Source organism: Moschus berezovskii, chromosome 14, assembly GCF_049115385.1.
Source record: "Moschus berezovskii isolate FMDL1 chromosome 14, NW_MosBer_1.0, whole genome shotgun sequence".
Classification (NCBI taxonomy): domain Eukaryota; kingdom Metazoa; phylum Chordata; class Mammalia; order Artiodactyla; family Moschidae; genus Moschus; species Moschus berezovskii.
In genome coordinates this window covers 87,323,812-87,350,028 of record NC_142473.1, presented here as the reverse complement: position 1 = coordinate 87,350,028, position 26,217 = coordinate 87,323,812, and the positions used below count along the sequence as shown (strand labels likewise).

The 26,217-nt window shown below is 44.7% G+C and overlaps 1 protein-coding gene across 2 annotated transcripts; it reads left to right on the top strand.

Moving 5' to 3' along the window:
* The first annotated feature begins 2,408 nt into the window (after positions 1–2,408).
* Positions 2,409–25,946, top strand: LOC148775786 (glycine N-acyltransferase-like). 2 transcript variants are annotated; one of them, XM_088843354.1, is made up of 8 exons: positions 2,421–2,498; positions 4,002–4,109; positions 11,251–11,377; positions 14,122–14,128; positions 17,363–17,424; positions 17,603–17,611; positions 18,153–18,324; positions 25,410–25,946. In XM_088843354.1, exons 1-8 carry the CDS (start codon positions 2,421–2,423, stop codon positions 25,810–25,812), a joined length of 966 nt encoding a protein of 321 aa, XP_088699480.1. In that variant the 3' UTR covers positions 25,813–25,946. The 2 variants fall into 2 exon arrangements, with proteins under 2 accessions (XP_088699481.1, XP_088699480.1); XM_088843355.1 differs by lacking the exons at positions 14,122–14,128; positions 17,363–17,424; positions 17,603–17,611 and having other exon boundaries at positions 2,409–2,498.
* The last annotated feature ends 271 nt before the right edge of the window (positions 25,947–26,217 follow it).

The window sequence follows — 26,217 nt, the reverse complement described above, 5'->3', positions numbered from 1 at the left end:
TCCAGAAAAAACATCTACTTCTGCTTCATTGATTACGCTGAAGTCTTTGATTGTGTGGATCAAAGCAAACTGGAAAACACTTAAAGAGATGGGAATATCAGACCACCTTACTTGTCTCCCGAGAAACCGGTATGAGGCAGGAAGCAACAGTTTGAACCAGACATGGAACGACTGACTGGTTCAGAATTGGAAAAGGAGTTCAAGGCTGTTGAACTGAACTGAACAAGGCTGTCAGTTTGTCACCTTGCTCAATTAACTTCTGTGCAGAGTAGATCATGCAAAACACCAGGCTGGATGAGTCACAAGCTAGAATCAAGATTGCTTGGAGAAATATCAGTAACCTCAGATAGGCAGATGATATCAATTTAATGGCGGAGAGCGAAGAAGAACCAAAGAGCTGCTGGGTGAGGGTGAAAGAGGAGAGTGAAAAGCTGGCTTAAAACTCAACGTTTAAAAAAGGAAGATCTCGGCCTCTGGTCCCATCACTTCATGGCATGAAGAAGGGGAAGAAGTAGAAGCACTGACAGATTTTCTTTTCTTGGGCTCTAAAATCACTGCAGATGGTGACTGCAGCCATGAAACTGAAAGACACTCACTCCTTAGAAGAAAAGCTATAACAAACTCAGACAGCATAGTAAAAAAGCAGAGACGTTGCTTTGCCAACAAAGGTCCATCTAGTCAAAACTATGGTTTTCCCTGTAGTCATGTACGGATGTGAGAGCTGGACCATGAAAGAAGACTGAGCACTGAAGAATTGATGCTTTCAAATTGTGGTGCTGAAAAAGACTCTTGAGAGTCCCTTAGACTGCAAGATCAAACTAGTCAATCCTAAAGAAAATCAGCCCTGAATATTCACTGGAAGGACTGATGCTGAAGCTGAAACTCCAAGCCTTTGGCCACCTGATGTGAAGAGCTGACTCACTGGGAAAGACCCTGATGCTGGGAAAGATTGTAGGCGGGAGGAGAAGGGGACGACAGGATGAGTTGGTTGGATGGCATCACCGACTCAATGGACATGGGTTTGGGTGAACTCCGAGAGACAGTGAAGGACAGGGAGGCTGGTATGCTGCAGTCCATGGGGTGGCATGATTGGGACATGACTTAGCCATTGAACAACAGCACTAAAGGTAATACATTAGCTCAAAAAGGTCACACTACACAAAGCCAACATAGAAAAATCGCACTTCTATAAACAAGCAACAGATTTTTTAAAACTTCAAAATGTAATTTACAGTTATATGTTTATTTATATGCTAAGTCACTTTGCTTGTGTCCAACTCTTTGTGACCCCATGGACTGTAGCCCGCCAAATGTCCCTGTCCGTGGGATTTTCCAGGCAAGAATACTGGAGTGAGTTGCCATTTCCTCCTCAGGGGATCTTCCTGACCCAGGGATCTATCTGGTGTCTCTTAGTTCTCCTGAATTGGCAGGTGGGTTCTTTATCACTAGCGCCACCTGGGAAGTCTCATATTTATTTATAATGACATCCAAAGGAGGGAATGAATGGGAATACGTTTAACAGAAGATAGCCAAAAACTAAAGTACTTTGCTAAAAAATTTAAAGAAGACCTAAAATAATGAAGAGACACATCACATTCATAGACTAAAATATTCAATATTTTTCAGATATTACTTCTTATATAACTAAGCTACAGATTCACTGCAATATCAACATAAATGTCAGAAAATTTTTAATAAAAATTCATAAGATTATTACAACATTTAAATAGAAATGCAAAAAACCTAAGCAAAAAGCATCTAAAAAAGTTGGTGGACCCACACTATCAGATTTCAAGGCTTAGTATAAAGCCACAGTACTCAAAAATAGTAGCAAAAAAAAAATCTTAAGAATAGATATATAGATCAATTAAACTAATAGAAACTTGAGAGATGCACGCATACATATAAACTCAATTGCTTTTCAACAATTACATCAAAGCGACTCAAAAGAGAAAGGAAAGTCCTTGTAATAACTGGTAATTAAATAACCAGTTTCTACTCCAGGAGATAGTGAAGGACAGGGAAGCCTGGCATGCGGCAGTCCATAGGTCCGCAAAGAGTCGGTACATGACTTAGCAACTGATCAACAACAACAAATCTACCCTGGGGAAAAGAATATGAATTCTTACATCACACCACTTACAAAAAGTCAACTTGAAAATTTCGTAGACCCAAATATAGGAGCTAAACCTGTAAGACTTCTGAAAGAAAATACAAGAGGAAATTTTGGGGATCATAGACAAGCAAGACATGGAAACAATCGAAATCTCTCTCCCCCTCCCAAGGCAGTTATTCTGGGCAAATTTATCTTCCCTGTTACCTTCTAAAACTCAGGCAAAGGTGTGTGAATCTTTTCCTATTGGTTCAGCATGTTCTCATTCCTTTTTCCTGGTCCTCATTAGGCTAAGGTACCTGCCAAGATGCTCCACTTACAAGGCCCACAGATGCTGCAGATGCTAGAAAAATCCTTGAGGAAGAGCATCCCTGAATCCTTAAAGGTGAGCACGGGACATTCTTAGGGAAGCAGAGGGCTGCGTTCTGAGGGAACTGCCTGGGTCTGTACCCACCCCTTCCACCTACAGGCTGTGTCTCCCTGCCACGTCACTTAACTTTTACGTGCCTGGTTTCCTCACACAGAATGGGAGTCACGAGGGGATTCCCTGGTGGCCCCAGGGGTTAGGACTTGGTACTTTCATTGCCTAGGGCACGGGTTCGATCCCTGGATGCCTGATGTTGAAGTGAAGATCCCACAGGCTGCACGGTCACAATAAAACAGGAGGGGGAGTAACAGGACCTCCAGCCTCTCGGGGTTGTTGTCAGATGAGAAGACTTTATGGGGAACAGGCAGACTGTGCCTTGCACACAGAGAAGCTATGCAAATATTAGCCACTATGGGTATCGATCAGACCATAAATTTACAGTGGGGCGAATTGTGGCTACATTGGTTTATCTCATTTGAGGCTAATACTTTGAAAAACTTGGCATAATTTGGGATGAGTTGAATATCTTCATCTTTCTCAATCCTAACCGTTTGTAAACCATTCTTTTACTCTGGGGAAGAGAAAGGGAAGCATTCTTCTATAGGTAGCCTATCTGGTTTTGTCTATATTTACTGTAAAGGGGCCAAAGAGACAATTCTCCATGGCCTTTGGTTACTATCAGATCAGATCAGTCGCTCAGTTGTGTCCGACTCTCCGCGACCCCATGAATCACAGCACGCCAGTCCTCCCTGTCCATCACCAACTCCCGGACTACACTCAAACTCATGTCCACAGAGTCGGTGATGCCATCCAGCCATCTCATTCTCTGTCGTCCCCTTCTCCTCCCGCCCCCAACTTTGGTTACTATAGCCTCCACTTATTTGTAGGAAATATTTACCTTTACCAGAGGTTAATTTGAAAATATGTGTTAAAAAGTCTTAAACATGCAGATAACTTTAAACCCAGCAATCTCCCTTCTGAAAACCTTCCCTAAGCAAATATCAGGTACAAATGCAAAGATTTCAACAAAAAGATTTTCTTTGAAGAGTACTGTTTACGTCAAAAAGTTGGAAACACCTGAAGTGGAGTGTATCTGATATTCTCCAGTTTTGTGAAACTTGTTGTGTGTGCCTGGAGAACCCCATGGACAGAGGAGCCTGGTGGGCTACAGTCCACGGGGTCACGAAGAGTCAGACATGACTGCAGGGACTTAGCATGCACACACGTACATGAACAGACGTAAGTCTATTAAAGATCTTATGAAATTCTGTAATGGGAGAGTTCGTGATTTCTGCTCATAAATTCTGTTGGCTTGAATATCTTCTATGTGAATATTTTTACAGGTATCTTTATTGGGGGGGAACCTTAGAATCTCACCGATGGTCTTCCGAAGTTCTCACTAGGTACCTTCCAATCAAAAAATTCCATTATTTCATAAAAATAAGCCTTGTCCTATGCCAACACGGCACTTTGCCATCTCTTCCTAATAAGATCATTCTTCACGTTCTTGTAATACTGCAGGTTTATGGGACCACCTTCCACATAAACCGGGGAAACCCTTTCAAGTTAAAGGCTCTGGTGGACAAGTGGCCCGATTTTAATACAGTGGTTATCCGCCCTCAGGAGCAGGTAAGCGGCCAGACGCGGAATGAATATGATTTATGTTCATATTTGTGATGCACTTGCCATGCACTTGGCAATATGGTAGACCCTGGGCATATAGAAATAAATCAAGGTGACAAAGTCAACATGTCCTTATCTTCAACAAGTCCACAGCCTGGAGGAGATTATAGGTAAACCCAGAGGTAAATGACAGCCTGGTGTGAAATGGTTAGTTGCTCAGTCATGTCTGACTCTTTGTGACCTCGTGGACTGTAGCCTGCCAGGCTTCTCTGTCCATGGGATTCTCCAGGCAAGCATACTGGGGTGGGCTGCCATTCCCTTCTCCAGGGGAACTTCTCAACCCAGGGATTGAACCCATGTCTCCTGCATTGCAGGCAGGTTCTTTACTATCTGAGCCACTAGGGCCCCGTGGTGTGACATGGGCAGAATCAAAACACAAATGGCATCCCGCTACTGCTTAGGACCAAACACACATCCAGTTTGTGGGAATAGAGGCAACCAGTGGGAGGCTGCGCTAATGTAGGATCATGTCGATGGCATAGACAAGAGCTTGATCTTTTGTGAAAGGCGTCAGAGAAGCATTTCCCAGGCTGGATTTCTACATGGAATAAATCAAGCCCATTTTAGACTCTTAACCTAAGGGGAAAAAATATTTCATACCTTGTAAAAACACCAGTTTTGAAAGCACACCAAGATCATGCTAACTCAAAACTTCTCATTGTGATGGTCTCTTCCTGTTGAGATGCTGCACCATGTTATAACCTACAGGCAGGTGGGGGGAAAAGCATGTGGTAGAGGTTGCAGGGAGAGGAATGATTCCCAGTAGAAATTTTACCAAAATTGGATGTTGAATATAAACAGGATTTTTTCCATGGTGGCAGAGCAGGACTTCATTCAAAGCGGTTGCAAGGGATAAAATCTGAAACAAGACAGTGAATTAAGGAAAATTATAATGAAAGTGAAAGAGGAGAGTGAAAAGGTTGGCTTGAAGCTCAACATTCAGAAAACAAAGATCATGGCATCTGGTCCCATCACTTCATGGGAAATAGATGGAAAAACAGTGGAGACAGTATCAGACTTTATTTTTGGGGGCTCCAAAATGACTGCAGATGCTGATTGCAGCCATGAAATTAAAAGACGCTTACTCCTTGGAAGGAAAGTTATGACCAACCTAGATAGTATATTAAAAAGCAGAGACATTACTTTGCCAACAAAGGCCCATCTAGTCAAGGCTATGGTTTTTCCCGTGGTCATGTATGGATGTGAGAGTTGGACTGTGAAGAAAGCTGATCGCCAAAGAATTGATGCTTTTGAACTGTGGTGCTGGAGAAGACTCTTGAGAGTCCCTTGGACTGCAAGGAGATCCAACCAGTCCACTTTAAAGGAGATCAATCCTGGGTGTTCATTGGAAGGATTGATGCTAAAGCTGAAACTGCAATACTTTGGCCACCTCATGCGACGAGTTGACTCACTGGAAAAGAGTCTGATGCTAGGAGGGATTGGGGGTGGGAGGAGACGGGGACGACAGAGAATGAGATGGCTGGACGGCATCACCAACTCGATGGACATGAGTTTGAGTGAACTCTGGGAGTTGGTGATGGACAGGGAGACCTGGCGTGCTATGATTCATGGGGTCGCAGAGAGTCGGACACGACTGAGTGACTGAACTGAACTGAACTGAACTGAAGGAGCAAATTACATAGTTGGAATTGTTGGCTAAATATTGTTTGATAATTTTTAATTAGTGAAATTGAATAGTTAAGTTTATTTAATAGTTTATTCAAAAATGAAATGTATAATTATATTTTAAAATATCAAGTAAAATTTTAATGTAAATATATTGCCATTTAATATAACTTATATAGAAGTGAAATGGGTAATAAATATTCAAGAAACCAAATTAAATAACAATTTAAAATGAAGACTTTTAATTATTGATAGAAGTCTGAGCTACTTTCAAAAATACAGTCTGAAAAGTAAGACTTTTCAACTTGAAGAGCGATTATTGACATATAAGATTGTGTCAGATCTACAACATTGCAGATTTGATATACATGTACAGTGCAATGATTCCCTCCATAACTTTAGCTAACAGTCCATCCTGTCTCATAATTACCATTCTATTTTTTAGTGAAAACATTGAAACTCTGCTCTCTCAGCAACCTTCAAGTACAGTTAACCCTTGAACAACGTGGGTTGGAACTGCACAAGACCACTTAAATATTTTTTTCCCCAATAATGACATGCTACAGTACTCTACCATCTGACGATGCTTGAATCCGTGGATGCAGAATAGCAGATACACAAAGGGTGACTGTAACGTTGTACGCAGATCTTCAGCCGTGTGGAGAGTTGGGGTCCCTGACTCCTGCATTGTTCGATGCTCGGCTGCGTGTAAAACAGCACTGACTGTAGTCCTCACTCTGCGCCTCTTTACCATCAGAACTCGCTCGTCTTATGACTGGAAGTTTGCACCCGTTGACCAGCATCTCCCACTGCCGCTCCCGGGCGTCCCCAGCCTCTAGGAACCACGGTTCAGCTCTGTTTCTGTGATGCAGTGTTTCAAAGTCCCACACGGAAAGCATCATACAGCGCTCGTCTTCCTGTCCGCCTCGTCTCATTTAGCACAGAGCGTACAGGTCTCCCCGCGCGTCACAGAGGGCAGGACTTGCTTCTCTCTCCGGGTGACTGACATTCCATTGTAGAGACAGGCCACATTTTCTCTGTCCGTTCATGTGTTGTTTCCATGTCTTGGCTATGGTGAATAACGTTGCACTGAACACGGAGCACAGGTATCTATCCCAGATCCTGTTTTCATTTCCTTTGGAGGTACACCCAGAGTGGGATTCCCAAGCCTATGACAGTTCTGTTTTAAATTTGGGGGCGACCACCATACCATTTCCATAGTGGCTATACCAACTTACATTCCCACCAACAGAGCACAAGGGTTCCTTTTGCTCCAACCCCCCCAATACTTGTTATCTCTTGTCTTTTTGATGATAACCGTTGTGCTATGTATGTGGTCTTGATTCGCCTCTACCTGATAGTTAGTGATACAGAGCAGTTTTTCATGTATCTGTTGGCCGTTTGTATATCTTCTTTGGAAAAATGCCTATTCAATTCTTCTGCCTATTTTAAGAGGATTATTTGTAAATCTTCTGAGAACTATTCCCAGTTTGACATTTCTTATAAGGGAAGTCTTTTGGTGATGAATTTCTTCAGTTTTATTTGCTAGTGAAAGTCTGTCTTGTCTCTGAAGAATAAATTTGATGGGTAAAGTGTTTTTGGTTGACAGTTTATTTCTTTCCATACTTTAAATATATTGCCCTATTTTCTCCTGGCTTGCAAGGTCTCTGAGAAATCGACTGACAGCTGCCCTAAGGGGTTTTCAACAATATTATTCTGATGTATCTAAGTGAGATCCTCTCTAAGTTGTTGGGTGACCTATTAGCTTCTTAAACTTGTATATCCGAATTTCTTCCAACAATTGGGAAGTTCTCAGCCATTATTTCTTTAAATAAACTTTCTTCCCTCTTTCCCTCTCTTCTACTTGTGGACATTTAATAAATTCACAAATTGGTTCGTTTGAGATATCCTGTAGATAAGTGGTTTCATGAGATTAATTTAGGTGTATTCAAGGCATATGGGCTTCCCTGGTGGCTCGGCTGGTAAAGAATCCACCTGCAATGCAGGAGACCTGGGTTTGATCCCTGGGTTGGGAAGATGCCCTGGAGAAGGGGAGGGCTTCTCACTTCAGTAGTCTGGCCTGGAGAATTCCTCGGACTGTATGGTCCATGGGGTGGCAAAGAGTCAGACACGACTGCGTGACTTTCACTCCACGTTGGTGGGTCACACAGGCTTTCCTCACCGTTTCTTATCCTTTTTCTTTCTGCTCTTCTCATTGGATAATTTCAGCTGGTCTAACTCTGAGCGCTGGCTCTTTCTTCCATCTGGTTGAGGTTGTCGTTGAAACGCTCTGCTGAATTTGGCGTCCTCCCCCTGCTCTTCACTTCCAGAGTTTCCCCTCGGTTCTTTCTTGTGTTTTCCATCTCCGAACGTCTCACTTGGTTCTTGCATTGTTGTCCCGATACCATTAAATTACCTTTCCGTGTTCCCTTATAGCTCGCCGAGCATCTTTTGCAAAATTATTTTGAATTCTTTATGAGGAACTTCCTGGGTACCCACTGCTTTGGAGCCAGTTGCTGGGGTTTGCTGTCTTCTTTTGGTGGTTTTGTATTTCCCTGATTTTTTCAGTTCAGTCGCTCAGTCGTGTCCGACTCTTTGTGACCCCATGGACTGAAGCACGCCAGGCGTCCCTGTCCATCACCAACTCCCAGAGCTTGCTCAAACTCATGTCAATCGCGTTGGTGATGCCATCCAACTGTCTCATCCTCTGTCGTCCCCTTCTCCTCCCGCCTTCCATCTTTCCCAGCATCAGGGTCTTTTCCAAGGAGTCAGTTCTTCACATCGGGTTCTTTCTGAGCCCTATATCCTTGCATAGGTGCCTGAACTTTTGAAGAAACAACCTTCCGTACTTTATGGACTGACTTTGGTAAGGGAAAATTTTCTTGTGGGTAGCAGCTTCCCTGGTGGCTCAGATGGTAAAGAATCTGCCTGTAATGCGGGAGACTCGAGTTCCATCCCCTGGAGAAGGGAATGGCTACCCAGTCCAGTATTCTTGTCTGGGAAGTCTCATGGACAGAAGAGATTTGGCTGTAGTCACGGGGTCACAAAGAGTCAGACGTGACTGAGTGACTTTCTGGGGCTCTCTGGAGTGCGTTGTGACCCCAGGTCTAGTGGTGCAGGGCACTGAGTGTGGGGCTCGAGGTGGCATTGGTCTTCGGGGCTACGGGGTGACATCTTTTCCACTCAGGCTACTGGGACCCATACTGACAACTGTGTGATCCTTGGTGAGCATTTCAGGGGGGTCAACAGTGGCTTCAGGGCTTTTGGGGTCCTCGGTGATGTCTCCAAGTCCAGTGGCTATGGGCCAGGGCCGGCGTGGTAGTGGCTGCAGTCAGTGGCGTGTTCAGACACAGCTGTGGGGGCCAGCGGCAGACTGCTGTGCAGTGGCTGGGCCATTTGCGAACAGGCACACGATGGTGGGGGCCCCAGCAGGCAGCAGGGCCAGGACCAACTGCAGGCACACTGGTAGCCGTGGGGACCTAGCTGTTGGCACTCAATACAGTGTTTACTGGGTCTTGCCACGAGGGCGCAGCAATTGGAGACTGGGGATGGGGGCATGCAGGTGGGCAGCTGGGGTTCAGCTGCAGGTCAGGGCAGGGGTGCAGGCCAGATCCAGGCCCACAGACAGCTGTGGGGACCCTAGCCATCGGCGGGCTCTCTCATGACCACACAGTCTGTCTCTCACTGTGCAAATGGCAGTGGATGACAGTCACCTCTTGAGTGGCACGCAAATACACAGGTGGAGGGGCCAGCGCCCAACGTGTGCTCGCTGGTGGATGTCAGCTGCAGAGCTGACTGTGGGTTCAGTGATCTTGTTCCTGTAGGAGCTGGTCTGAGGGTGGGAGAAGGGTTTTGGGTGGCTGGCACAGAGCATGTGAATACTGGTGGGGCGAAATTTGATGATATCTGCAGGTGGGCCAATGCTGACTGTTGATTTCTGCAGGGGCAAAAACTGCTGGGTTCTCCTGCAGAGCAGGTCACCGTGAACTGTGAATCACCCCATTACATGGCTGCCACTGGTAGCCCCTGCATTTCGTTCTTGTTTCTAACCACCTCTGTGTATCTCAGTTTTGCCAGTCTGGGTGGGATGAAACCACAATGGGACCTTGCTGTGGTCCGGAAGGCTGGGGAAGCTGCTCCTTCATCCTGTAGTTTCTCTCTTGAGAGAGAGAGAGCTTTCTAGCTGGGGATTTCCCTCTTGGCACTCAGCAATGCTGGCTTGGTGAATGGCATGATGCAGGCAAAATGGGACTGTCTTTCTTCTCTTTGGGGGCAGCTAGTCTCAATTTTTAAAAAAAATTATTCTCCTGTGTTGCTGGACTCCAGGGCTCTCTCACAGCTGTTTTTGTGCATGGGTAGCAGGCACAATTGATCTAATTATTGATCTTTGTGAGGGATAGAGGCTGGGGTCTCCTATACCAACATTTTTGGTGGCATTACTCTTAAAAATACAGTTTGATCAGAAGTAAGCCTTGCTGAATAGGAAGTGCAGTTGTGTGGCATATTTTCCAGTTACAGGGGAAAAAGCTTTCTGATTCTGCACTAGGTAAAGGAAGTTTCTCCTCTCATCTATTCCCTTATCCTCCTGTATCAGTTTTAATAATTTCACTAGATATACGTAAATGAGTATGCTTGTTTACTGATGGGATTGTTGGTTTTACAACAGCATGATTTTTGTTTTTTGGCTGTTCTGTGCAGCATGTGGGATCTTAGTTCCCCAACCAGGGATGGAACCCATGCCCTCCAGTCCAACCCATGCCTCCTGCAGTGGAAGCATGGAGTCTTAACCGGACCACCGGAGAAGCCCTTGAGTTTTTTTTTAGCAAAGCAAATCAATTTCATCATCCTTTTCTTGGTTTCACAATGTGTAGAAGAATCGTCTGACCTGTTGCCTGTCTCTGCTTCAGGAAAACATGTTCATAGCCCACATAAGCTAAACATCTTTGCCCTAAAGCAGGATTTATTCTTTTGGCCAAATATTTTGCTTCTCAATTGTCATTTTACTGAGCTGGTAGGACTGGGTAAGTCGCAGTCCCAAGCCTGGCCATAGATGCTAGCTTGGTTTTTGCTGTTCATTGACCACACTTACGGAAGTGGATTGGGCAACACACAGAAGCCTCAGGGTTCTCAAGAGCAGCGGGAGACGACAAGATTCAGTGCTCAGTCGCTTCTCAAGCTTCTTCAAGTGCTCCATGGAGGGGTGGAAAGTAATTTTAAATAGATTATTTTTGTTAGGTTTGAAAATTTAGAGCAATAACTGAGTTGGAAGTAGTTTCGTTCAGGACATTATTCATTATTAATTGAAAAAGGGAGTTCTTGACTTGATCTCATAAAGTAAATAATCCTTCAATAAAATAAATACAACAAAAAAAATACCATAATATAACAGAACACTGAGAACTAGTATGGCAATCACTAAATAGATGCATTTTGGTTGATTCTACTTTCCTGACCCAAACAGGAGATGACAGATGACCTTGATCACTACACCAATACTTATCAAGTCTATTCCAAGGAACCTCAGAAATGTCACGAATTCCTTGGCTCACCAGAAGTCATCAACTGGAAGCAACATCTGCAGATTCAGAGTAAGGGGCCAGGATGTGGGCTGGTTGCCGGACTCTCCTGTGTCGGATCTCTAGGGCCCCTTTACCTTTGGAGTGACCCCCTATATCCTCTATAGCAGGCTTCCTGGGTAGCTCAGAAGGTAAAGAATCTGCCTGCAGTGCAGGAGACCTGGGTTTCAGCACTGGGTTGGGAAGATCCCCTGGAGAAGGGAATGGCAATCCACTGCAGTGTTCTTCCTGGACAGGTCCAGGGACAGAGGAGTCTAGTGGGCTACAGTCCATGGGGACAGCAAGAATCTGACACGACTGAATGACTGACACTCACACACCACACACACACACACCTTCTAGGTCTTTATTGCAATCCCGACATTCAGCTGGCGGTCCAGTCTCTCTCAGGTGCCATGAGCACCTCCATAGCTGCCAGTTCAGAAAGCTCATAGGGAGCTTCCCAGATGGAGTCTGAAAGCTACCCCGCTATGAGCACACGGCAAGGAGAGGCTAAGACAGGGGCAGGCCACTCCAGACTCGCGGCTGGCGGGTTAATAAGCAGGAGAACTTACTTCCAGGCTTGTCTTGGGAGACTGCAGGATGAGGGAATCCCTTCATCTGCCTGCCAAAATCTTAAAAATGTATACAGTGGCCTTATCTGGGTTTAGTCACGTGCCCAATCCAGATGCGTGAACACCACATTTCTACCTCAAGGCTGCATCCTTGGAGCAGTTTCTGGAAGGCAAGTGGAACATGTGTTCCAAGGGCAGGGGAGGGAGGGGAAGCCTCCAGTTGCCTCTGGAGTCAAGGGCGACGTGTCTTCTCGATGACCTCCTCCAACAATAGTGAATTACAACTTAAAGACTGCAGTGTATGGGGTTTACACAGGAAATCATGAGCAACAGAATTTCTTAATAGTTAAAAATTCATGGCTACCTGAGTCAACTCACTGGAATTACGACCTGATGCTGGGAAAGACTGAAGGCAAAAGGAGAAGACAGTGGCAGAGGATGAGATGGTTAGAAAGCACCACCAACTCCATGGACGTGAGTTTGACCAAACTCTGGGAGACGCTGCAGGACAGAGGAGCCTGGCGTGCTGAGGTCCACGGGTCGTAAACAGGCAGACACGACTCAGCGAATGAAGAGCAACAATTCATGGTTTCTTCCAGGATCGATGACATGGGAGCAGAGCTTCCGTTATGCCTCACCTCCAAGGCATCAATACATCATACTTACAGAGGAGGAATTCAGTTCAGTTCAGTCGCTCAGTCGTGTCCGACTCTCCACGACCCCGTGAATCACAGCAAGCCAGGCCTCCCTATCTATCACCAACTCCCGGAGTATACTCAAACTCATGTCCACAGAGTCGGTGATGCCATCCAGCCATCTCATTCTCTGTCGTCCCCTTCTCCTCCCGCCCCCAACCTTTCCCAGCATCAGAGTCTTTTCCGGTGAGTCAACTCGTCGCAAGAGGTGGCCAAAGTATTGCAGTTTCAGCTTTAGCATCAGTCCTTCCAATGAACACCCAGGATTGATCTCCTTTAGAATGGACTGGTTGGATCTCCTTGCAGTATAAGGGACTCTCAAGAGTCTTCTCCAACACCACAGTTCAAAAACATCGATTCTTCAGCAATCAGCTTTCTTCACAGTCCAACTCTCACATCCATACATGACCACTGGAAAAACCATTGCCTTGACTAGACGGACCTTGGTTGGCAAAGTAATGTCTCTGCTTTTTAATATACTATCAAGGTTGGTCATAACTTTCCGTCCAAGGAGCAAGCGTCTTTTAATTTCATGGCTGCAATCAGCATCTGCAGTGATTTTGGAGCCCAAAAAAATAAAGTCTGACACTGTTTCCACTGTTTCCCCATCTATTTCCCATGAAGTGATGGGACCAGATGCCATGATCTTTGTTTTCCGAATGTTGAGCTTCAAGCCAACCGTAGCATTCTCCTCTTTCAATTTCATCAAGAGGCTTTTGAGTTCCTCTTCACTTTCTGCCATAAGGGTAGTGTCATCTGCATATCTGAGGTTATTGATATTTCTCCCGGCAATCTTAATTCCAGCTTGTGCTTCTTCCAGCCCAGCACTCCTCATGATGTACTCTGCATATAAGTTAAATAACCAAGGTGACAATATACAACCTTGATGTACACCTTTTCCTATTTGGAGCCAGTCTGTTGTTCCATGTACAGTTCTGACTGTTGCTTCCTGACCTGCATACAGGTTTCTCAAGAGGCAGGTCAGGTGGTCTGGTATTCCCATCTCTTTCAGAATGCTCCACAGTTTATTGTGATCAACACAGTCAAAGGCTTTGGCATAGTCAATGAAGCAGAAACAGATGCTCTTCTGGAACTCTCTTGCTTTCTCCATGATCCAGCGGATGTTGGCAATTTGATCTCTGGTGCCTCTGCCTTTTCTAAAACCTGCTTGAACATCTGGGAGTTCACGGTTCACATATTGCTGAAGCCTGGCTTGGAGAATTTTGAGCATGACTTTACTAGTGTGTGAGATGAGTGCAATTGTGCGGTAGTTTGAGCATTCTTTGGCATTGCCTTTCTTTGGGATTGGAATGAAGACTGACCTCTTCCAGTCCTGTGGCCACTGCTGAGTTTTCCAAATCTGCTGGCATATTGAGTGCAGCACTTTCACAGCATCATCTTTCAAGACTTGAAATAGCTCAACTGGAATTCCATCACCTCCACTAGCTTTGTTCGTAGTGATGCTTTCTAAGGCCCACTTGACTTCACATTCCAAGATGTCTGGCAGTAGGTCAGTGATCACATTATTGTGACTATCTTGGTCGTGAAGATCTTTTTTGTACCGTTCTTCTGTGTATTCTTGCCACCTCTTCTTAATATCTTCTGCTTCTGTTAGGTCCATACCATTTCTGTCGTTTATCGAGCCCATCTTTGCATGAAATGTTCCATTGGAATCTCTAATTTTCTTGAAGAGGTCTCTTGTTTTTCCTATTCTGTTGTTTTCCTCTATTTCTTTGCATTGATCACTGAGGAAGTCTTTCTTATCTCTCCTTGCTGTTCTTTGGAACTCTGCATTCAGATGCTTATATCTTTCCTTTTCTCCTTTGCTTTTCGCCTCTCTTCTTTTCACAGCTATTTGTAAGGCCTCCTCAGACAGCCATTTCACTCTTTTGCGTTTCTTTTCCATGGGGATGGTCTTGGTCCCTGTCTCCTGTACAATGTCACGAACCTCCGTCCAGAGTTCATCAGGCACTCTATCTATCAGATCTAGTCCCTTAAATCTATTTCTCACTTCCACTGTATAATCATAAGGGATTTGATTGAGGTCATATCTGAATGGTCCAGGGGTTTTCCCTACTTTCTTCAATTTAAGTCTGAATTTGGCAATAAGGAGTTCATGATCTGAGCCACAGTCAGCTCCTGGTCTTGTTTTCGCTAACTGTATACAGCTTCTCCATCTTTGGTTGCAAAGAATATAATCAATCTGATTTCGGTGTTGACCATCTGGTGATGTCCATGTGTAGAGTCTTCTCTTGCGTTGTTGGAAGAGGGTGTTTGCTATGACCAGTGTGTTCTCTTGGCAAAACTCTATTAGCCTTTGCCCTGCTTCATTTCGTGCTCCAAGGCCAAATTTGCCTGTTACTCCAGGTGTTTCTTGACTTCCTATTTTTGCATTCCAGTCCCCTATAATGAAAAGGACCTCTTTTTTTGGGTGTTAGTTCTAAAAGGTCTTGTAGGTCTTCATAGAACCGATTAACTTCGGCTTCTTCAGCATTACTGGTTGGGGCATAGGCCTGGATTACTGTAATATTGAATGGTTTGCCTTGGAAACGAACAGAAATCATTGTGTCGTTTTTAAGATTGCATCCAAGTACTGCATTTCGGACTCTTTTGTTGACCATGATGGCTACTCCATTTCTTCTAAGGGATTCCTGCCCACAGTAGTAGATATAATGGTCATCCGAGTTAAATTCACCCATTCCAGTCCATTTTAATTCACTGATTTCTAGAATGTCTATGTTCACTCTTGCCATCTCCTGTTTGACCACTTCCAATTTGCCTTGATTCATGGACCTAACATTCCAGGTTCCTATGCAATATTGCTCTTTACAGCACTGGACCTTGCTTCTATCATCGGTCACATCCACAACTGGGTATTGGTTTTGCTTTTGCTCTATCCCTTTATTCCTTCTAGAGTTACTTCTCCACTGAGCTCCAGTAGCATACTGGGCACCTACCGACCTGGGGAATTCCTCATTCAGTATCCTATCATTTTGCCCTTTGATACTGTTCATTGGGTTCTCAAGGCAAGTATACTGAAGTGGTTTGCCATTCCCTTCTCCAGTGGACCACATTCGGCTGTGGTGCATGTGATCAGATCGGCTAGTTTCCTGTGATTATGATTTCAGTGTGTCTGCCCTCTGATGCCCCCTCGCAATACCTACCATCTTATTTGGGTTTCTCTTACCTTGGTCGTGGAAAATCTCTTCACAGCCGCTCCAGCAAAGTGCAGCTGCTGCACCTTACCTTGGACGAGGGGTATCTCTTCAAGGCCGCCCCTCCTGACCTTAAACGTGGAGCAGCTCCTCTCGGCCCTCCTGTGCCAGCGCAGCCACTGCCTGTTGGACGTGGGGTAGCTCCTCTCAGCCGCTGGCCCTGGCCTCAGGCGTGGGGTAGCTTCTCTCGGCCGCGCCTCTTTGCGTGGTTCGTCGCGGCGGGGCCGGCGTCTCTCGCGTCTGCGCCGCCGGGGCCGGCGAATTGAGTGACTACAAATAGGTTTGGGAATTCCCTGGCAGTCAGTGGTTAGGACTCTGTGCACTCACTGCCAGGGACCCAGGTTCGATCCCTGGTGAGGGAATTAAGATCCTACAAGCCTTACAGGGTAGCCAACCAAAAAAAAAAAAAAGTGTTTTCTGGAGTCAGACTCGCTGAAGTGTGACCTTGTTAGGCTTGTTAGTAGTTGTGTGGTCTAAGGCAAGGAACAGCAGCTCTGTGCATCAGTCTTCTGATGAGTAAAAATAGCAATTACAATAGTGTCCAAAACACAGGGCTCTTTAAAGATGAAGTGAGATCTTGAAGGAGAAATGCTTGGCCCTATGGCATCTGGTCCCATCACTTCATGGGAAATAGATGGGAAAACAGTGGAAACAGTGTCAGACTTTATTTGTTTGGGCTCCAAAATCACTGTGGATGCTGATTGCAGCCATGAAATTAAAAGACGCTTACTCCTTGGAAGGAAAGTTATGACCAACCTTGATAGTATATTAAAAAGCAGAGACATTACTTTGCCAACAAAGGTCTGTCTAGTCAAGGCTACGGTTTTTCCCGTGGTCATGTATGGATGTGAGAGTTGGACTGTGAAGAAAGCTGATCGCCAAAGAATTGATGCTTTTGAACTGTGGTGCTGGAGAAGACTCTTGAGAGTCCCTTGGACTGCAAGGAAATCCAACCAGTCCATTCTAAAGGAGATCAATCCTGGGTGTTCATTGGAAGGACTGATGCTAAAGCTGAAACTGCAATACTTTGGCCACCTCATGCGACAAGTTGACTCACTGGAAAAGAGTCTGATGCTGGGAAGGATTGGGGGCGGGAGGAGAAGGGGACGACCGAGAATGAGGTGGCTGGATGGCATCACCGACTTGATGGACATGAGTTTGAGTGAACTCCGGGAGTTGGTGATGGACAGGGAGGCCTGGCGTATTGTGATTCATGGGGTCACGGAGAGTCAGACACGACTGAGCGACTGAAGTGAACTGAACTGAACTGATGCCTGGTTTTGTCAGTCGGGTTTTGAAACCACCCCAAAACAGTGACTGAAAGCGCAATCATTTATTAGCTCAAATGTCGTGAGTCAGCAGCTTGTATGAGACTCAGCTGGGAGGTTCTTCCACCGGTCTCTCCGAGGTTCACCCACCTGACGTCAGTCAGCCAGGCTTGCGCATGAACTGGCAGGACTAACCTAGCCACAATCTAGAGGCTGCCGTTAACGCTGGCTTCTTCTGTACTGGATATTGGCTGTGCCAGTGAAGTGGCTTGGGTGATATACAGAAGTCACCCACGGTTCTCAAGAGAGGGAGAAAAGGCAAACTTCGTATACAGTCGCCTTCCAGCTTCTTACTCATTCACATTTGCTATTGCTCCAGGCCAAGGCAACTCTCACAGTCAATCCCAGGAGTCAGTTCAGGAGAAAAAAGTCTGGATAGCGAAGGGGTAAAAACTGGGACCATTGTAGCAGCAACCCACAGCATAGAATTGTTCAATAAACTCAGTAAATGTCAGTTATTATCTCCACCTCATCTTTGATGAGGCGACTGTACTGTGGCATGTTCAGGAATTGTACTTCTCTCCCAATTTTAATGTTTTTAATTGGAACTTAGTTGCTTTCCACTGCTGTGTCCATTTCTGCCGTCCTGCAAAGTGGATCGGCCCTATGTGTGCACACGTGTCCCCCCTTTTTAGGATTTCCTTTCCGTTTAGGTCACCGCAGAGCGCCGGGTGCTTTCCTGTGCTGTGGCAGGCCCTCACAGTCCTCTGCTTTATACCCGGCGCTGCACACGCGGCGGTCCTGGCCTCAGCTCGCCCCGCCCTCCACTTTGGGGTCCAGGTCTGTTCTCTGTGTCTGCGTCTCTGTGTCATCTTTGCGGGCGGATCTCCTTTAAATGTGAGAGTGACTCACCATTATCCCAGAGACGTCTTTTCATGATGGAACACGAGTTTTCATCATTCGAAACCCACAGACTTTGAAGTCATTGGACAGCTTTTTCCTGACGTGTAGACGAACAATGATATCTCATAGGATTCTTCATTTCCTCCGTCTAGGTTCACAGTCCAGCTTGGATGACGTGATAAAAAACCTTGCAGCTACTAAATTGGGCAAGGTCAAGCAAACACAGTGCTTTCTCTATATGGCCTCTGAGGCAGGGAAGAAATTGGCTACTTCTCTGCTGGAGGCAAAAAAATTATCAGTCAATGGTGATAAACACAAATCCAGGTAAGTCTGATAGACTCTGCTCTGGGGAATTCCCTGGCGGTCCAACGGTTAGGATTTTGCACTTTCACTGCCTGCCGAGGTTTAATCCCTCTGGTCTGAGAACTAGTTAAGATCTCACCCACAAGCCACGTGGCAGGATGAAACAAAACCAAACCAAAAACGTCACATCTGTTACCACTGAAGTAGCCAGCTCATTAGTCTCTTAGGACAGTGACAAAAAGACACAACAAACTGGGTGGATTTAAACAGCAGAAAGTTATCCTTCTCGTTGTGGAGGCCAGGATCCCAAGTCCAGGTGTTGGCAAACCTATGTTCCCGTCAAAGCCCCTAGCAGAGAATCCGCCCTTGCTTCTTCCACGTTCTGGTGGCTCTGGGCATTCCTTGACAGGTGACTTTGATACTGACCAGGGTGCTTGGCCTTCTCCAAGCAACAGACGTTGATTAGAAGCCCGACAAGAAATGCAGGCAAAGCTTCACTGATGCCCCTGCTGCAGCAGGTGGGGGTGAAAACCAGCAACGGTTTCCCTTGCTTGCTTGCTGAGGGTGCGGAGCTGGCTCTTTATATGGGGTGAGGGCAGCAGTGTGTCCAGGGGTCAGATGGGCAGCTCAAGCTCAAAAGACTCGACTCCTCAATGGTTCTCAGGGAAGGGGTTTTAAGGCAGTGTGAGCAAGAGGGCTGCAGAGTGCACGATTACCTTGTGCGCAGTTCTCTGGTTGCCATCAGGTGAAGTTACAAGCAAAATCAACCTTCTGGTTTTGACCAGCCTGAGGTCTATGTGCTTGCGGTCAGAAGTGTTCATCTGGCGGGGGTCTGCTTCCTGTAGAGACAGCTCAGGAATGTGTTTCAGGCCTTTATCTATATGTCACTTCCCTGATTCGGCGATGTGGCCAGTCTATAGTCTAAACTGTTAACGGTTTCTAAGTCAAAAGCTGTTCTGTTTCTGTAGCTGCACAGATCCTAATCATTAACTCTTTAAAATTTATTTTTTATTTTTGAAATTATGACAGTATGATGACACATTTACAGGGGACTTGGAAAGTATAGAACAAAGTTACCTATAGTTCCAATATATATTACAAGCAATTTTTTTAAGTCGATAAGCTAAGATTTTTAGTTGGAGTTTCAGCATCAAACTCTCAAAATTAATGGAATGAATAGACACAAAATTAGAAGGATATAGTAGACCTGAAAATCACTATAAACCAGTTCAACATAATTAAGATTTATACAGTTTTCACACAGCGGCAGGGTACAAGTTCTGTTCAAGTTCCCATAGACTGTAAACGAGGAGACAGTGGGACGTATCCAGGGACATACAGCAAGGTGAAAAAGTTTCGTGGGCTAAAGGCATTGAAGTCATGCAGGGTCTGTTCTCTTCTCACTGTGGAATTATGTTCAAAATCAATATCGAAAGATATTTGAAAATAACCCTCATGTTTTCAAATGCAATGGGACATTTACTGAGAGAGATCTTTGACTTAGCCATTGAAAGCCTCAAGAAGGTTAAAAGACTGAAAAAACACAGAGGGTGATACAGAAAAGGAAGCATTTAAATGAGAAATTAATATCAACATAAGAAATTAATATCAAGGATAATTAAAAACCCCATGTATTTAGAAATTAAATGTCAACTTTTATATGATGAGTATATCTAAGAAACCATGACAAGGAAAATTAGAAAATATTAGTAAAAGAATAAAAAGCGAATTTATCAGAATTCATTGCGTGCAGCTGAAGCTACTCAGTGCAACCAAACACAATGTAGACTCTTGAATAAGCTATGAAAACAAATAATAGACACAAGCATAAAATTTTGTGAAATTTGAATAAAATCTATACTTTAATAATACTGCATTACATGCTAATCTCCTGGGTTTTTTTTTTTTTTACAACATAATACCTATTTATATTGTCAGAATTGGATTAGAAGTTTCAAGCCTCATTCAAATTTTTTTAATGTCACAAAATAATAAGCTTTCTAGATTTTTAGCAATAATTCTAGATGGCAGAATATATGAAACTATATCAAAATTTTGAGTGAATATAACTTAGAAATTTAACATTCTGTTCATACCTAGTCAAACAAATGGAACCAAAAATGTCAAATATTGAGCTAAGCAAAATTTCATGTTTCCTAAATATATATATCATGCTTAATATTTATATATGTATATATAGTATACAAAACCTTTTCTACTGCGCTTGGTAAAGGCTAGAGAAAGAACAACAAAAAAAGAGATGGAGAAATTGGAAAACATAAGCTGAATGAGATGGGAGCACTGAATACGAAATAGAAAAAAGTGAAACAAACTGGATAAAAGTAAAACATCATATAGTCCAGCTGTTCTAAACATGGCAGCTCATTAAAGTCACATCTGGAACTCAGGCCAGATTTGTGTTGTCCAAGAAATTCCAAGATAATTCTAATATGCAGCTGGATTTTAAAAAGTGATCAGAAGTTTTTCTATTAAGTGGTAGTTTTAGTGACATAGAAGTCTGTTATATTCTGTTGACCAATCATGATGCAATGGAATTAAAACGAATATTAGCTACATAATCACAACAGTAAAAGGTGTTTATCAGTTTTCATAAGTAATAGCCAGAGTGAAAATAAAAGATAATTGCAAGCCTTAATGGAAGCATGATTAATCTACCAGTATAAAATGATTACATACAGTTTGGGGGTTAAGTAGAGTGATGTGGTAAGTGGAAGTGAGCACATGCACACGTTTGCATCCATCCACCAGTCTGTGTTTTTCTGTTGTTGCATTTAATCCCTTTACATTTAAAGTGATTTTTGATATGTAGGATCCTATTGTCATTTTCTTAACTCTTAAGGTCTCTTCCTTCTCTTGGGCTTCCTGCCTAGAGAAGCTCCTTAAGCATTTGCTGTGAAGCTGGTTTGGTGGTGCTGAATTCTCTTCACTTTTGCTTGTCTGGAAAGGTTTTGATTTCTCTGTGAAATCTGAATGAGAGTCTTGCTGGGTAGCGTAGTCTCGGTTGTGGGTGGTTCCTATTCACCAATTTAAATATATCAGGCCATTCCCTTCTGGCTTACAGAGTTTCTGTTGGGAAATCAGCTGATAACCTTATGGGAGTTCCCTTGTATCTTATTTGTCATTTTTTCTCCTGTTGCTTTTAATATTCTACCTTTGTCTGTAATTTTTCTCAGCAGTTTGATTACTACGTGTCTCTGCGTGTTCCTCCTTGGGTTTAGCCTGCCTGGGACTCTGTGCTTCCTGGACTTGGTTGACTATTCCTTTTCTCAGGTTAGAGGAGTTGTCAGCTATTATCTCTTCAAATATTTTCTCAGGCCCTTTCTCTCTCTCTCTTCTCTTTGTAGGACCTCTGGAATGCAAATGTTGGTGTGTTTACTACTGTCCCAGAGGACTCAGGCTATCTTAACTTTTTTTCATTCTTTTCTCTGTATTCTGTGTTACGGCAGGGGCTCCCACCATTCTGTCTTCCAGGTCACTTACCCGTTCTCCTGCCTCGGTTCTTCTGCTGATCCCTCCCAGTGCACTGCTCGTGTCCATCTGCTTGTGCTTCAGCGCTTCTAGGTCTCTCGTGAGCACTTCTTGCATCTTCCCCATCCCTCTCCCGAGAACCTGGATCATCTGCACTATCATGATTTTGGATTATTTTTCTGCAAGGCTGCCTATCTCCAGTTCATTTAGTGACTTTCCTGGGGTTTTATCTTGTTCTTTCATCTGAGAGATTATCCTCCCCCTTTTCATTCTGATTGACTTTCTGTGGTTGCGGCTTTGTTCTGGAGGCTGCTGCAGGACTGACTTATCACTTCTTCTACAAGCCTTCTGGTGGGTGAGGCTGATGGGAGGGGCTGGTGGTGGAAAAACTAGATCTTCTGGCTCTCAGTAAAGCTTCAGTCTGACTATCAGCTGATGGGTGGGGCTGTGCTTCCTCCCTGTTAGTTGTTTCGCCTGGGGTGAACCAGCCCTGGAGTCTACAGGCTCCTGTTGCTGTTCAGCCACTAAAAGGTGTCCAGCTCTTTGCCACCCCATGGACTACGGCACCCCAGGCTCCCCATTCTTCACTGTCTCCCAGAATTTGGTTAAACTCATGTCCGAGTGATGCCGTCCAGCCATCTCATCCTCTGTCGGCCCCTTCTCCTCCTGCCCTCAATCCCTCCCAGCATCAGGGTCTTTTCCAGTGAGTTGGCTCTTAACATCCAGTGGCCAAAGTGTTGGAGCTTCGGCTTCAGCATCACTCCTTCCAATGAATAGTCAGGGCTGATGTCCTTTAGGATGGACTGTTTTGAGCTCCTTGCAGTCCAAGGGACTATCATTTCCAGCACCACAGTTCAAAAGCATCAACTCTTCAATACTCAGCCTTCTTTATGGTCTAATTCTCACATCTGTACTGACTACTGGAAAAACCATAGCTCATTATATGCATCACTTTGTTGGCAAAGTGATGTCTTTGCTTTTTAATATGCTGTCTAGGTTGGTCATAGCTTTTCTTCCAAGGAGCAAGTGTCTTTTAATTTCATGGCTGCAGTCACCACCTGCAGTGGCTTTGCAGCCCAAGAAAACAGAGTCTGTCACTGTTTCCACTCTCCCCCACCTATTTGCCATCAAGTAATGGGACCGGGCGCCATGACGCTCGTTTTCTGAACGTTGAGCTTTAACCAGCTCTTTCTCTCTCCTCTTTCACTTTCATCAAGAGGCTCTTCAGTTCCTCTTTGCTTCTGCCGTTAAGGTGGTGTCATCTGTATATCTGAAGTTGTTGATATTTCTCCTGTCACTCTTGATTCCAGCTTGTGCTTCTTCCAGCCTGGCATTCCACATGATGTACTCTGCATATAAGTTAAATAAGCAGGGTGAAAGTACACAGTCTTGACATACTCCTTTTCCAACTTTGAATCCATCTGTTATTCCATGTTTGGTTCTAACTGTTCCTTCTTGACCTGCATACAGGTTTCTCAGGAGGCAGGGAAGGTGGTCTGGTATTCAGACCTCTTTAAGAATTTTCCAGAGTTTGTTGTGATCCACACAGTCAAAGGCTTTAGTGTAGTCAATGAAGCAGATGTAGATGTTTTTCTGGAATTCTCTTGCTTTTTCTATGATCCAACAGATGTTGACCCTTTGATTTCTGCTTCCTCTGCCTTTTCTAAATCCAGATTGTACATCTGGAAGTTCTCGGTTCACATACTGTTGGAACCTAGCTTGAAGGATTTTGAACATTACCTTGCTAGCATGTGAAATGAGTACAATTGTGTGTGGTAGTTTGTACATTCTTTGGCATTGCCTTTCCTTGGGTTTGGAATGAAAACTGACCTTTTCCAGTCCTGTGTCCACTGCTGAGTTTTCCAAATTGGCTGTCATATTGAGTGCAGCACTTTCACAGACAGCATCATCTTTCAGGATATTAAATAACTCAGTTGGAATTCCATCACTGCCACTTGCTTTGTTCATAGTGATGCTTCCTAAGGCCCACTTGACTTTGTACTCCAAGATGTCTGGCTCTAGGTGAGCGATCACACCTTTGTGGTTATCTAGGTCATGAAGACCTTTTTTGGATAGTTCTGTGTATTCTTGCCAACTTTTGTTAATCTCTTCTGCTTCTGTTAGGTCCTTACTGTTTCTGTCCTTTATTGAGTCCATCTTTGCTTGAAATGTTCCCTTTGTATCTCCAATTTTATTGAAGAGATCTCTAGTCTTTCCTCTGTTATTTTCCTCTATTTCTTTGCATTGATCACTGAGGAAGGTTTTCTTGTCTCTCCTTGCTATTCTTTGGAACTCTGCATTCAGGTGGGTATATTTTTCCTTTTCTCTTTTGCCTTTTGCGTCTCTTCTTTTCTCAGCTATTTGTAAGGCTTCCCCAGATGACCATTTTGGTTTTTTGCATTTCTCTTTCTTAGGGATGGTTTTGATCACTGCCTCCTGTACAGTGTTATGAACCTCCGTCCATAGTTCTTCAGGCACTCTGTCTATCAGATCTAATCCCTTGAATCCATTTATCACTTCCACTGTATAATCATAAGGGACTTGATTTAGGTCATACCTGAATGGCCTACAGTTCTTCCCTACTTTCTTAAATTTAAGTCTGAATTTGCAATAAGGAGTTCATGATCTGAGCCACAGTCAGCTCCTGGTCTTGTTTTTGCTGACTGTATAGAGCTTCTCCATCTTTGGCTGCAAAGAATATAATCAATCTGATTTCGGTGTTGACCATCTGGTGATGTCCATGTGTAGAGTTGTCCCTTGTGTTGTTGGAAGTGGGTGTTGGCTATGACCAGTGCGTTCTCTTGGCAAAATTCTGTTAACCTTTGCCCTACTTCATTCCATACTCCAAGGCCAAATGTGCCTGTTCCTCCAGATAGCTCTTGACTTTCTACTTTTGTATTCCAGTCCCCTATAATGAAAAGGGCATCTTTAGGGGGAGGTTAGTTCTAGAAGGTCTTGTCGGTCTTGATAGAACCATTCACCCTCAGCTTCTTCAGCGTAGGCAACCTGGCTTTGGTGGGTTTCGGTGTCCTCCTGTCCATGGTGTTCAAAAGTGAGTTAGAATGTTGGTGCTCTTGCGGTAGGAGATGAGTGCTTGTCCTTCTATTCCTCCCTCGTGATTTAATCTCTCCATTAAATCTTTAAAAACAAAAAAGATTTTATTTATTGTTTGTTTTGGGCTGTGTGGGCCATTGTTGCTGAGTGGGCTTCCTCTCAGTGCAGTGACTGGGGGCTACTCTGTCATCACAGTACACAGGCTTCTCATTGCAGTGGCTGCTCTTTGTGCAGAGCGTGGCTCTAGGGTGTGTGGATTCAGTAGTTGCCCATGAGCTCTAGAGTGTGGGTTCAGTATTTGTGGCACGAAGCCTTAACTGCTCTATGTTCGTGGGCTCCTCCAGGCCAGGGATCGAAACCTGCATCTCCTGCATCGGCAGGTGGATTCTTTCCCGCTGAGCCACCACAGAAGCCCCCCGACCATTAACCCTTGAGATAGTCTTTTGAGACTCTGGGGAAGCCTGAGAGGCTACAGCAAAGCCTTTGACTTCAAAGGACAGGGACACAAGGGCTTGTGTACCGTTTCGATGTTATGGGCTATTCTTTCCTTCCATTTCCAATAGCCACCAAAAGATGTTGACACTCTCAACCCTGGATCCTGCCCATGCTGTCTTGGTGAATAAACTCTGGTATTTCGGTGGCAATGAAAGGAGCCAGAGGTTCATCGAGCGCTGTATCCAGACCTTCCCCAACTCATGCCTGCTGGGGCCCGAGGGGACCCCTGTGTCCTGGATGCTGATGGACCAGACAGGAGAGCTGAGGATGGCAGGCACCCTGCCTGAGTACCGGGCCCAGGGCCTCATCTCCTACATCACCTGTGTCCATGTTCAGACTCTGAACAAACTTGGCTTCCCCTTGTATTCCCACGTAGACAAGGGCAATCACATCATGCAGAAAGTGTGCTCCAACATGCAGAGCATCTTCGTGCCCTGCGGCTGGAACCAGTGGAACTTTGTGCCTCTGTAAAGCGGCCCTGAACACAAGAGAGCATTGAACAAATGCAGAATGTGGCGGGAGGAGCCAACGGAGAGAAAGTATACAGAGCAATGAAGGGCGATGAAACGGCCTGACTGACGAAGCGGTGGCGCGTGGCGACAGGACAGACCCAGTGTCTGTGCTCAAAGATGTCCCAGAATTCCCTTAGTTTCCTCAGGAGGAGACAGACCAGGGGCCCGGCCGTCTGGGTGCCTGGATGCCGTCAGATCCTCGTCGTGATTCAGACTGAGTTGCATGCTTTTCTGCATTGGTCTTCCTGGAACTCCTAGCTCATTAACTCTTTCCAGTTTGCCAGAAATGTTGCAATATTTTGTGGGTTTTATGATTATTTTTTCCCTTTCTATGACTTTTTAATTGACTGGGGAGTGACCTGTC

What these genes read in the sequence shown, in the direction of transcription:
- LOC148775786 (XM_088843354.1), top strand. Translation starts at nt 2,421, where the DNA reads ATGCTCCACTTACAAGGCCCACAGATGCTGCAGATGCTAGAAAAATCC. An exon ending in TTATCCGCCCTCAGGAGCAG is followed by an intron (nt 4,110 to 11,250) that starts GTAAGCGGCCAG and finishes TGACCCAAACAG; the next exon opens with GAGATGACAGATGACCTTGA. An exon ending in GGTGATAAACACAAATCCAG is followed by an intron (nt 18,325 to 25,409) that starts GTAAGTCTGATA and finishes CATTTCCAATAG; the next exon opens with CCACCAAAAGATGTTGACAC.